This window comes from Zonotrichia leucophrys, chromosome 13 (genome assembly GCF_028769735.1).
Source record: "Zonotrichia leucophrys gambelii isolate GWCS_2022_RI chromosome 13, RI_Zleu_2.0, whole genome shotgun sequence".
Lineage (NCBI taxonomy): Eukaryota > Metazoa > Chordata > Aves > Passeriformes > Passerellidae > Zonotrichia > Zonotrichia leucophrys.
The window spans coordinates 11309185-11322240 of record NC_088183.1 but is presented as its reverse complement, the minus strand read 5'-3'; the positions used below and the strand labels follow the sequence as shown (position 1 = coordinate 11322240).

Here is a 13056-nt window from a genome sequence, read left to right as displayed (position 1 = left end):
GAGTACTGACATTATTTCAATAGATTTGCATTATGGATAGGAAGGAACAAGCAAGTTGAATTTAATACATTATTCAAAACTTCTGTTTTGACTTGATTAGATCCCTGCTCTACAAATCATTTTCCTTACCATGCCACTTTTTCCCCCGTTACTTTCTAGTGAGGTGCAGGGCATTGTGTCCTTTAAAAATTTCCTGATGTTCCCTGCAGAGCTTTTATCCAAGCTGTCTGCAGCCTTTGGCCCCTCTTGGTTTTTGCACCAGAAATCCTCTGGAAATGTGTGAGAACTGTGAGTTCTGCACTCCATCAGTGGGTACAGACACTTTGCAGAGGGCAGCACGGGCTGGGGCTGCCTCTGTGTGGAACCCTTGGATCTGGTAGACTTTGGGTAGAAGTGTTTAGTGCAGAGAAAGCTCTGAGAAAACTTAGTAGTCAACCAGGTTAGCTTTTACCATAACTCTTTTGTGCATTTAAACCTTGGCTGTAAGCCTGTGCTCTGCCTTTTCCTCTGTCTACTACTGAAACTGTTGTAAAATCCTGACTATAATATACAGGTAAGTATGGAAGTACTGAGGAAATCAAAACATACCTCCCCACAAAGAACCCAAACATAAACCAACAAAAAACATCAGCTGTAATGTTTTTCTGGTCTCACTTCACCTCTCTTGAAGTTTGCCCCAAAATAATCAGTCTTATATTGATACTGTAACAGGGTGATTTCTTTGATTTTTCTTTAGATTTAAAAATAAGGAACCAACTATTAACTGCTAAGAGAATTTTTTACCAATATGTGCTGCTGCTTGCTCCATTTGCATTTGATATCAACACACATGTGTGATTTTGTTAAAAGCTGGAATGCTTTCACTCAGAGGCACCAAAGGAGCCTTTCTCCCTGTGCTGTTGTCCCTCTCCAAAAAACTTTCTTGTGAAGCGTCTCTGGTAACACACCCTGATTAAAAACATTATATTTTCCAAAGCAATTCTATGAGTACACCTACATGGAATGAAGAAAGGACATGCTGCCAAAAGATGTTCCTTTTCTCCAAGAGACCAATAAGATAGGATAGTAAACATACTTATGAAGATTGTTAATTTCTGCATTGCAGGAATGATTGCTACAGTCAATTTTGAGTGAATTTTGACTAGGCAACTGTAATTTTCTGCCACTGATGAACGCTTTTTGGGTATTCAAGGAGAAAGAATAAAATCTGTCAAATGAAAGAGTTCACTGAAGTCTTTTTACCAGAACAAAGAATATACAAAAAGTTTATGAACTCATATTGAACATTCTAAATATCTACTATGAAAGGCCAGTAGTAAACCTCATACATGACACAGGATTTTGAGAAGAAAACTGTTGGTCACCCAATCTCTCATTAATACCTTGGAAAGACATTTATCCTGTAATGTCTTAGTGTCTGCGTGTGCTGCAGGCACTCCATCTACTCCACCTTGGGTCCCATTGTGGAGATCATCATCTTGGATTTTACAATTGGAGCTCATTCCTTTGGTCAGCCTTGCAGCTTGAAGAAAGCTCGTACAAATGGCTGCTCATTTTTCTCATGGTGTGGAAGCAGGCTCCCCAGGTGCTTTGGCCAGTCAGCTGTGCTTAGCCCACAGCAGAAAACCCCTGTGCTGAGGGGAACTGTGCTGGGAGGGCAAGCACTGGTTACCCACCAGCAGCAGACATGGCACCCAGGCAAAACCAGGCTGAGCATCAGCCATGCAGAAATACAGATTCTTCTTTCAGCACAGTGTGATGGAGGAAAGATTGGAACAAGGCACATTAACAAACTCTTCTCCTTCCTTCCCAGAATTACAACAACAGCTGCCTGCATGATGGACCTGCGGAGATATCCGCTGGATGAGCAGAACTGCACGCTGGAGATTGAAAGCTGTAAGTACTTCTGCAAATCCTACTTATTCTCTGCTCAACTGCTTTGGAGTTTTTATTTCTGTTGAATTCTGGTTTTTTCATGTTTTGTATTCAGGGGTTTTTTTTTGTTTGTTTGTTTTTGGTTTTTTTTACATGCTACTAACCCAGTTGTCTTTCTGTCTGATGATGTTTAGATCCTTGTAAACACAAGCAAAAAAATAGCTTTCCAGATGGATTAGTAATTTGTGGCACAAGGATTAGCAGAAGTTATTCTGTGTTTTTATAGACAATTTACAGCTTTAAAAGTCTCATTCAAATGCCTTGTTGGAGTTCATGTGAGGAGCACAAGGATTATTATCAGTTCTTTATCCTCCTTTACTGCTGAACTGTGTGGCAGCTTGTTTCCATTTAAAAGTGAAGGCAAGAGGTTAGAATCGTCCTTGAAATAGGTGTTTTGTGGGTTTTTTCCTAACCACTGTGCTCTAGTTAAACTTTCAAAGCATGTAAACAGTCTGTTTATATATATTGATTTAATGACTGCTGTCTATTGAACGTATATAGATAGAACTTGTCAAGTAAAATCTCTTCTCTCTGAAAAAGATTCATGATCACTTTTATAATGACAATATTGCAAGCACCTTATTTAACACTCCAATTAAGATTATATAAAAACTTTCAAGGTTAATATAACATTTTAATATACAGCACACAAGTATGTGTATTTTTAAAATAAGTTCTGTATTATGAAATATGTGGAATTTCTGTGTTTAATTTCTGCTACAGTCTGGTAAGAACTCGGTACAGCTGAACTTCTGTTTGAGAAAGCATTTAAGAATATGTTTTGCATTTGTGTCCAAATTTCATTCATCTTATTGGAATTTACAGATATGCAAAAATTCTTGTGACACTGTTGCCTGAAATAATTTCCATGCATAAGTAAGCAGAGTTGAGACTATCTTTAGAATTCTGTGTACTGATATTCACAAGCAGCAAATACAGTGGTGGACTTGGCACTGAAAGTGGATAAAATCTAGTTTGTTTGGGCTTTTTTGTAGTTCTGTGTACAATTTCCATTGATAGCATTTGATTCAGGATCTCATACCTGCAGCCAGGTATTATGCAACCAGTATATAGGTAGTGTGAGTATATATATATAGATAAGGTTGATTATAATGTGTGAGAAAACTATTGGCATAATTCAGGATTACAGAGATTTTTATTGAGAATATTTTTGCTGTGACAGTGTCTTTTAATTGTCCTTGTAGCAAGGACTTGGTATTTTTATGTTTTTCAATTGTGTGTGTAAGGTGGGGAGCTGGAGAATCAGAGGAAATCCTTTCTCTCTGTTCACAGCATTGTTTAAATGGCCAACAAGGTTTTGCCATCTCTCTGCATTGCTGAGATGACTAAGTCTTATTGGGATTCACAAAGTAGATATCCCTCCTCTCATCCTTTCACAACCTGCTCTGGAAAATATTCCCAGGAAATACCTGTCAGGTCAGTCCTTGGGTAAAGCAGAAAATTGTGTGTCTGCTTTTCAATGAGAGCACTTGTTCTCATTCAGACTTAGAATGTGGGACTTGTCAATTGAAATTTCTCTTTTATCTGATTTAGAGGTTTGATGCAGATCACTTATCTTTCTAGAAACAATCCTAAAAACTGAGGTATTGAGTGCTCAAAGTTATTGTTCCACTCAGTATGAAAACTTAATGCTCATCATATGATAGAGAGGGTAGAAACTGAATTTACCATAGAAGTTGGGATGCCTGGAGCAGAGGTCATTTGGGGATTTGTGAGCTCTGTTGCAGCATCACAAAGGTAAAATGGATTTAAATCAGGATACTAAGTGTAGCCAGCCTGTCTGTCATTGCAATGATAAAGTCCACTAAAGAATGTGGATAAAGTAACACTTGAACTGTGTTTTGAAGCACTTTAAAGTCAGACTGCTGCAGAAAATGATTGCTCTTCATAAACACCATTTTGTCCTGCTGAAAACCTGTGTGTCTACTCTTCATGAATCACTTAAGGCAAAAGTGCTGGTAGGTAGATGGGCAGGGTGAGTAAGATTGAAAGTGACCGTCCAAGTTATTAAATGCAGGTGCTGAAGTCATAATCACTTGTAAAAAGTGCTTAAGCTGCATGCCTGAAGAAGGTTGGTTTCTTGCTCCTGTGATCCTCTTAGATGGCTGTTTCACCACTGCTTTCTTGTAGTGGTTATATATTCTATGAATTCCTACCCCAGGTCTTTTCATGCCTATGAAGGCATGAAATTAATATTCATTGCTTGGGCCTACAATTTTTTTTAAATTCAGTGTCTTCTCTGACCCTGCTGGGACCTTCATAACATATTTAATTAAAACACTTGCAGTTTCTCATAGACTTCATTTCATTAAACTGATTATTCCAGTCTTTTTTAGCTTTCTCATGCAGGAGTATGTTAAGAGAACTTCAAAACTGGCATTAGTTCTTCATTAGGAATAACTAATACCATGAACAGTGTCCCAGATGAAATCTGTATTACACTGTGGCATTTATCCTGCCTTTCTTCAAAAAGCCACCTCTGCCTTTCTTCACAACTGCATATCACAGGTGAGAGTCTTTTCTGGAACAAAAAGTACAGTAAGGTCTTTCCCTTCCTCGCTCATTTTCCAGCAGTGGGTTCTTGCTGGCTTTTTGAAGAATTTTTTTGCATAATGCTAAGAACACATGACTTGGCATTTCATAACACTGTTCACATAAATCAGTGTTCTTAATATTGCTACAGTCCTCAAGGTTATCCAGTTCTTGTTATATTTGTTCTGATCATCCTTGTTCCTGACAATGCCTGCTGATTTTGTTTCATTAGAAATTTCATCAACACACAAATACTAAAGAATATTAATGTCAAGAAGGAAGAGCTTTGCTTACAGTCATTTTCCGTATTGAGCATGACCTTTCAGTGCAGTACAATTTCCTACATATCTTTTACTTATCTTTACTAATTGTCTTTTCTAAGTTAGTCTTATAAAAATACTACTATGAATTCCAGTTCAGCTATGCATTGTTTGAAAAAGAAGTTATTGTCAAGTCAGGTCATTAGAGTTGTAATGGTATTTTTATTCTGTTTCAATACATGTTACTGTCTCTAAAGTCCTTCCTCTCTTTCTCTGCTTCCTCCTTCCTTTCCTCTCCTCATTCTCTTACTGATCCCAGAATTGAATGCCTTCTTAAATACCTGGGCTTTTTTTATTCTTCATGTCATAGTGTTTACTGACATTTGTGGCCAATATCAAGTTTTTGTTAACCTAGATTTGCATCAATATAGATTGTCAAATTAGAAATTATTGTGAAAAAGGGTTGTATAAAAATATAAAACATGATATAGAGGGGGTGATATCATCTATTAAGATTCAACAGACAGCATTTTTAAGGGCAGTCTTAGTGAGATGCTAAAAGTATAAGAGAGGACTATTCCCCATTAGTTTAACAAGTATCAGTTTTGAGGAATGAAATCCTGTTTTTTTCCAGTATAGCTAGTTACAATCTGAGGTCCTTTAAAAGTAGAAGCTTGTTGAATATTCAGTTTTGCTAAGATGCTTCTGAACCTGTGGGCTCTCATGTCCAAGGGGGCTTACTCTGAGCTATTCTGCTTCTCCCTTTCTTTTGTTCTTCTCCAACATACTGAACAGCAGGGTTATGATACCAGAGAGAAACTAATTTTCCTATATATTCGTTTTTTAGTTTCCCAACTTGCAGGAAACAGAGTTTTTTCTTTTTTGGTTGAATATTGCCTTGACTCAGTAAATACCTGTCTGTTCTGCACCCTACCTGGGCCACTGCAGTTTGTATTGCTGAGTTTCTGATGATTCATGAGAATGATTTTATTTCTCTGCTGTTTGCTGCCTCTCTGGAATTGTAACTGTTGAGAGAAATGTCTCAGCTAATCATCCATAAGACTAGTGAGAGCTCAAAGGTAATAAGAAGTACAAGACAATTTGATGAATACTTCATATTCCTATAAACTAATAAAATATCATATTGCACATCCTCAGCCTAGCAGAAATTATTGTGATTCTTTTGACTATTCTTAAACACAATTATTCAAGATTCATGTGGTACATCTGGACCTTTGTCTGTTTCAATTATGTGGTGCCACATAATTTACTTCAATTCCTTCTTATCTTGTTTCATAATATGTTAGACCTGGCTATATTTATGGTATACTGAGTAAAATTCAGAATCTGCCTTGTGACAGTGGAGTTTTTTTCCATTTCTTTGTTGCTGTGGAACAAGTAAGAATTCGGTGAGTTTCTCCTCAGAAACACTTTCCATGGTGTGTGGCATTAAAGCAGCACATCCAAGCCCTTGGCAGACAGTGAGCTCTCCACGTGGCTGTACTGACCAGGGAAAAGCACTCACAGACAGGCAGGGGGAATTTTTGCTGATGAATCTTTGCTGATGAATGAGAAATAATTGTTTTCAGGACATTTCATTTATGTGAAAGCCTGAGGTGTTCAGAGCAGAAACCATTAGAATTTTTTTCTACTTCATGACAAAACCACCAGAGAAGCACACTAGGTTAAAAGATAAAAGTACACCATTCAGTAAGAGGATGTGGAAAAAGCCAGAAAAGGAGGCAAAAAGAGTGTCATTCCTGCCCGTGGCAGTGCAGCCCAGTACCAAACACCTTCTAATCAGATCATCTGTGAAATCTCATCAACAAGAGAAAGAGAAGTCATCTTTGTGTGCTCAAGGTGACTTTATGAGTACTTTGAAGGCGCTGAAAAGAAATCAAAGCAGCCTTTTGCTGGAGCTTTGAGTACTTTGCAGATGGCTGCTCTGGCCATCGATCAAAGCTGTAATCAGGTCACAGGGGACAAATGGTGGAGCTCCAGGAGCTGACCAGGCAGGGCTTTTCTGGGTTAGAGGCCAATGTGTTTGATGCCAGGCAAGGAGCTGCAGTCCCCAGCTGTGGGGTGCCCAGCACAGCTGGATGCCATGGCAATACCTGACTTCAACAACTGCACAGCAAGGGGGGAGCTAAACACATGATTCTTGGGACACTGACAGCTAGAATTTTAAAAGTTGTTAATTTTTTTCTTCCTTTTATCAAACATAATGTGTATTCCATCCCCTTTGTTTCTTCAGCTTGAAACTGTTTTGTATCATGGCCCTTGCAGAGAGGATATTCCTCTATCAGCAGAAGGTGGTCTTATCAAGGTGCCCCTTTTTTTCATCTTGTTCATCATCTCCATATTCAGATTTCCTAATTTGGATTCTGTGCCAATTCAGCCTGTACAGCACTGTGTGTGGAGCACAGATGTGTTGTTTAACAAACAGTGATGAATTCCACCTCTGTCTGTTGCCTTTTTGGCACCATCAGCTTCCAGTGTGGCTTCCTTGGGACAGGTACTTTATTCTTTATTTGTCCTCAGTAATTTCATCTCGAGCATGCTGAGAAGAGAAAAGGTATAATTTCAGTGGCATAATGCACACTGAAAATGAACAGGAAATCCTTGACTCCTCTTCAGAGTGGAGATAGGATGATTCAGGAAGAGCTAAAATAATCCCCAGCAGTGGATGATTCTTGTGTGCCGCCTGAAGAGGGGAAGGAAATTCAGACTCACCAGCAGTGCATATGATCAGGGTGGGCTGTGCACAAGGGAGCCAGTGTTTGTAGGGTTTGATAACACACACCCCCACACCCAGCTGGGGGTTGGGCTTTCAGGCTCTGCTCAAATAACACCCGAGATTTATTACCCTAAGGTAGGCAAGAGGGAAGTATTTTCCTTTTCTTGTTACATCTCAGTAAGTCTTTGCAGCAGTCTCTGCATCCTGGGAGTTCTCATAGCATTAACAAGGTGATGTACTGTTTGCAAATGAAGAAAGAATTCTACAGGAGCTCTGCAGCATACTCTTAACGCTTTCAAGCTACCTGGAGTTAAATCTAAAAGGGAATGCAGTATACAAATATCTAATCTGTGCCTTTCAGCCCCAGACCGTACCAGCAACACAGATTTCCACAGAGAAATTAATTTTAAGTGCTTTTTTTCCCATTTCTTCTCATTCTGTGGTTGAATATGGAGAACATATATAATCAAAAAGACAAAATACGAATGGTTTTAAAACTTTTAATGCATTTTGACTTTTATATTCAATTTGAACAAGAGAAAGTTTTTCCTTATTACAAATAACCCTAAGATAGAGGGCTTTTTCCCTATATATAACTACAATTGTCTTTTGTTCATCAATTACATTAAAGAATGAATTCAGTTTTTTCAGATTAGTTTTCAAAACATCTAGGGGCAGGAGGGCACTTGGGTCTGTTGTCAGTCTGATCTGTGTTTGCCCTTGGTCACTGATAGCAGCAACTCCAACAGTCAATGCCAGTGCTCTTGCTAATGCTCCTCAGCTCATGCTCAATTACTTAAGTGGGGGAAGAATGAAAATGAATATTTGAGTCACTGCAGAACTGTGGATTCAGATGAAATCTGATTAGGAATTTTGGCCTGTTTACAAAACAACAACAACGAAAATGGGATGAACTCTTACCCACCCTGGCAAAGGGTGCCCTGTGTCCCCATGGGCAGCACAGCTGGGCTGGGATGAGATGTGGCAACACTCATTAGATTCCTGCTCTGACAAGAATTCAGTTTGCTGCTTGAGGAGCAAGCCAGATCACCAGATTGGTGAGTGTGCTCTGTGTTTGGGTCACTGATACTTGTCCATTTGTCCTAAGTTTCTAGAATAGGAACTGGAGATTCATCTCTCAAATATGAGCTTAATGTTCTTCATTAGCTCTTGTTAAAGAAAAGAAATAGCTGTATTCTCCATATTCTCCAGCAGGGTTGTAATTTTTTTGTTTGGGTGATTTAGTTTTGGTTTTTTCCAAACTCCAAGTTTGCTTTACTTTTTCTTGCTGATGCTCAAATGCAGAATATTGCATCATTGGTCAGTGAGCAGGAAAACATTTAAATTGGTTTTGTTTCAGCAAGTAGAAGCCAGAGTGACTAATGAGATCTTCTTTAGTTTTGATTATGGCATTAGATTTGGGTTGAGGAAAGGTTGACCTTCCAAGCAGACAAGTCTAGGAAACGTTATTTTACTTTGGTGGAATAACAGAGAAGAAACTCAATTAGAAGCAGCTTTGGCAAAGTTAAAATTTAAAATATTTTCATCCCTTGATCACACCTTCCTGTGATGAGAGCTTTGTGAAACAAGTTAATTTTGTTTTCATTTGCTCATGTTACTTGGTACTGCTAGTCAGGCTGATCATATTGATCACCAGTTGCATTGGTGTGCAGATCTACACAGGGAAACTATTCCAGTTTTAGAAATGTTTAATACTTATGCCATTCAGAATATCCAATGTGGCTTTGACACCCTGTCCAAAATTATTTGGATGGAAATTCAAGGTATCTTTTGTGTACGAAATATTCTAACTCTTAGATAAACTTTCTCATGATATGCATTTGTTCTGAGCAAAAATGAAACACCAGTAATACTGTTATTACTCTAAGTAGCCAGAAAAACATTTTGTGAATGAGCATTTATTAAGGAAATTATGTCTAAGTGGTTTAGAGAAATAAAGATTATAGTCTTTATCATATATGTTGTATTTATAAAAGAGTTGGGGTTTATTTTTTTCCTTTTTCTTATGCAATAATTAAGGCGTGCTTTTTAATGTTGCTTTTTACGTGAGGAAAGAGAAGTCAATAAGTAGATTAATATGTGCTTACATTTCAAGCTATGCTTCAGGAATAATTCAGGATGAAAGGGACCCCAGGAGGTCCTTAGTCAAATCTATTAAAAAAAGGGGTCAGCTCTGTGGTCAGACCAAGTTACTCAGGGATTTGTCCAGTCTGGTCTAGAAAACCTCCAAGGACAGAGATTGAAAAACCTCCCCAGACAACCTGTTCCAGTGCCTGACCATAGCAGTGAAGAATTTTAATTGAAGTTTTCTATCTGATTTATCCTGTCCTGGGATCCTACATCTGCCTTACAGCATCAGGAATAAGTATTCACCATTACTGATCTGAAATAGAACCTCAGGGCTGCGTGACCTGCATGGTGAAAAAGTTCTGAGTCATGGAACAGAATGACAATTCCATGAGAATGCTCTGAATAAATCACTATGCTGTGCAAGTAGCTTTGTAATTTAACAAAGAGTTAACAATGCAGTTTTTTTCCATGTACAGTCTGGTGTGGTATAATCTCTTCCCTATCTCTTTGTTCAGGTACACGAGTGCTTTTCCCATTATATAGACTGAAGTGTGTCTGTCACTGCTTGTTATGGTTTAAAAACTCTCAAAATAAGGGTTCTTTTCCCCGTATAATGATCTCAGAATTTTCTTTATGATGTTTGGTTCAGTAACATCTTCATTGTTACATGCATTTAAAAGGCAATTCTCTGTATTCTATGACTGTACAACATACACGTTGTCTTCATTAGGTATGGAACACAGCTATAATTAGTTTTGCAGGAATGTATTGGAAATGCAGAGATTTTGAACCTGTGGTATGTCATACCTCTGCTCTTCAGCTCCAGAGCAATCCACTGTGTGCGTTTCCTCTCAGACAAGCCTGTCTCATCTGGTGACTGATGTGTCACTGCAGCTGGAATTTGAGATGTAACCTGAGCCCAGCCAATAATCTCATATAAAACCAGGGTAACATAACAGAAAAAACAGTGTGGGAGTTGGTATTTGGCTGTATGTGTAGGAAAACACCTTTCCGCTCTGACATGATGTGCAACACTGGAAGTAACACCTTGTTAACAGGAGGAGCCTGCAATGGATGGAGTCAGGTACTCTGCTGAATCCTGGCACTTTATTGATGTGCCAAAGTTGATTATTTGAGTATTTGGTGGATTTTGCATAAACTTATGTGTCAGTTTCCTGGTTAAATCACCACTTTTAGCTGTTTCCTTGAACAGTTAATTGACAGTCACCATACATTACAAGTGAACATTTGTCCAGTATCAGACTCAGCTTTATTCAAGCCAAACACACCTGTTGTGGGCTGCTGTGGGAACAACTTCCATAAAAGCACAGCAGGCACCTGAATCTGACTGTGTGGGAGCCCATCAGTGAACATCAGGGCAGTCCAAGGAACCAGCAGTTTGTTGGTGGAACAATCATCCCTTCCACAGCTGACTTGTGGGAGAATGATCTGCACCAGAATGTTACATGGACAACCTGAGTGATGCTGAAATGCTGGTAAGTTACATTTTTGCTTGTGAATTATGATTTTATTCCTATGGGGGCTTTCTGTGTCTGGAAGCCTGTAACCTGTTCCTGACACACAAACTGGAGAAAATTCTGTAAAGAGACAAAGAGCAGAACAGTTTTCATTTTACCTATGGTCCCTCTCTATCTTCTTTTCTTTGCAGACCAAAAATGAGTAATATAAAGAGTAAAATTAGGAACTCCTATCCTGTTAGAATTATTATCATAGTGATGGTATTCATGCCAAGGAACTTCTCGTTCTCCCCAGACAGCTAACAGGAATGTTCAGGGGAGCAGATGTGCATCAGTGCTGCAAGTGTGATGCCTTTATGCTGTAAGCTGTTTATGTAGCTGTAGCACAGGTAGGTAGTGGTGGTACTGTGCACATGTACTAGATTATTGTTTTCCTTTCAGGTTTCAAGAACAACTTTCTTCAAGTCCTGCCAGTTCAACAGCATTATAGGTAAATGCACTTTTCTCCTACAAAATCAACCTGACTTCCTGTCAAAGTTGCTGTCTTGCTGCTCAAGAAGAAATACCTTTTACTTCTCTCTATTTTTATTCATTTTTGGGAAGATGGTACTAAAGAACTGGGTTTTACATTTTGCTATGATGGCAGAAAAACTGGCATCTCACTATGTCCAAAATTAGCATTTTACCCTACAGTGTGCTATATACAGCATAGCTGTCTCTTCTTTTTTTTTATTTTTTGCCCCTTTGATCTCCTTCTCTCTTTCCCTTTTCCTCTTTTTCTTTCTCTTTTCCTCTTTTTTGCCCTTTTCGCCTTTCAATGAACCTTTATGTACTGCTGGTACTACTGTAGAATAGATTGTATAGGTGTGGGAAACTTGCTTGCTTTATAAAAGTACAAGGTGCTTACTAAATATGTTAACTTTCTTTAAAAAATAAAATGGTGGTTTTAACTTTCATATCTGTGTGTTTCTTTATGAGTGCAATGCAGTTATGAACACAGCAAAACATGGACAATATTTGAAATCTGCTGAGAGAAGATGACTGTGAGGTGTGAATGTCTGACAGCTAATTTTTATTTATACATATAAAAATATACTTTAAAATATTATTTTGGATGGGGATTCTTGAAAGTGGTGCAAATATAAGTGGCATTTCTACTGTGCACATTCCTATCAACTTGTGCTGCTGAGTGATCCACGAAGAGACTTTCAGTCACCTTTTTTTGAAGATAGGTCTTTGTAACTGAACAGTGAGTTCCTATTTGCACATATTTACATTTGTGCTAGCTCTTAGTTGGCCTTGAAGCTGTTCTCAGGGACACTTTGTTCTATGGCTGGATGCCAAATTGCTTTTGATTTTAAGGAATTTTAAAAAAGATATTTGATAAATTAGGTCAATATGCTTGTTATATATGATATGGCCATAATTTTGCCAGACGTGAAATGGTAAAAGTAGTGATGTAATTATCATTTAAGGATGATTTTCATAGTTGTAATGGCCACATATGAACAAGCATTGTAACCTGTTTTCATACTTTATATCTCAGAATGGCTTGCTTTTACAGGGAGCTCTCTAGGCTGATTAAAACTGCACTTCTTTTTCTGGGCATGAAATCTGCTGTTGGAAGATGAACTTTTTTTTTGAAAGGGCTGGAGCACGTCTTTCCTGCTTGAGCACTAGCCAGCACCTCCCACCAAGTCCAGCTCCTCTGGCTACTTCTTTGAGTTTGTTTCTTCTTGGACTAGAAAAGTGTTATTGTGAATGAATTCTGAGATGTTAATATGGCTGCTCTAGAGGTGATAGAGGATGATAGAAACAATGACCTTTTGTGATTTTTATTTCTCTTATGGGGAAAATACTGTGGTTTGGAGTGCAGCATGTTTTCCATAAACACAAGGCAACCTAGAGCAGCTGTTTGTTTTTGTTTGTTTTTTTAAATTTTTTTTTCCTTTTTGGGGCTTTTTAAAGTCATCTTTACCTTCAGGGATTTGGATTATTGTGG

General features: G+C 38.3%; 1 protein-coding gene across 4 annotated transcripts in view; it reads left to right on the top strand.

Annotated features, from left to right (window-relative positions):
- The window catches only part of GABRB2 (gamma-aminobutyric acid type A receptor subunit beta2), a 167365-nt gene that overhangs the window by 99003 nt on the left and 55306 nt on the right, over positions 1-13056 (top strand). For all 4 annotated transcript variants that reach the window (XM_064725285.1, XM_064725284.1, XM_064725283.1 and 1 more), the window contains one exon: positions 1814-1896. In XM_064725285.1, the coding sequence (XP_064581355.1) occupies positions 1814-1896 (83 nt within the window). The remainder of the gene's footprint in view (positions 1-1813; positions 1897-13056) is intronic.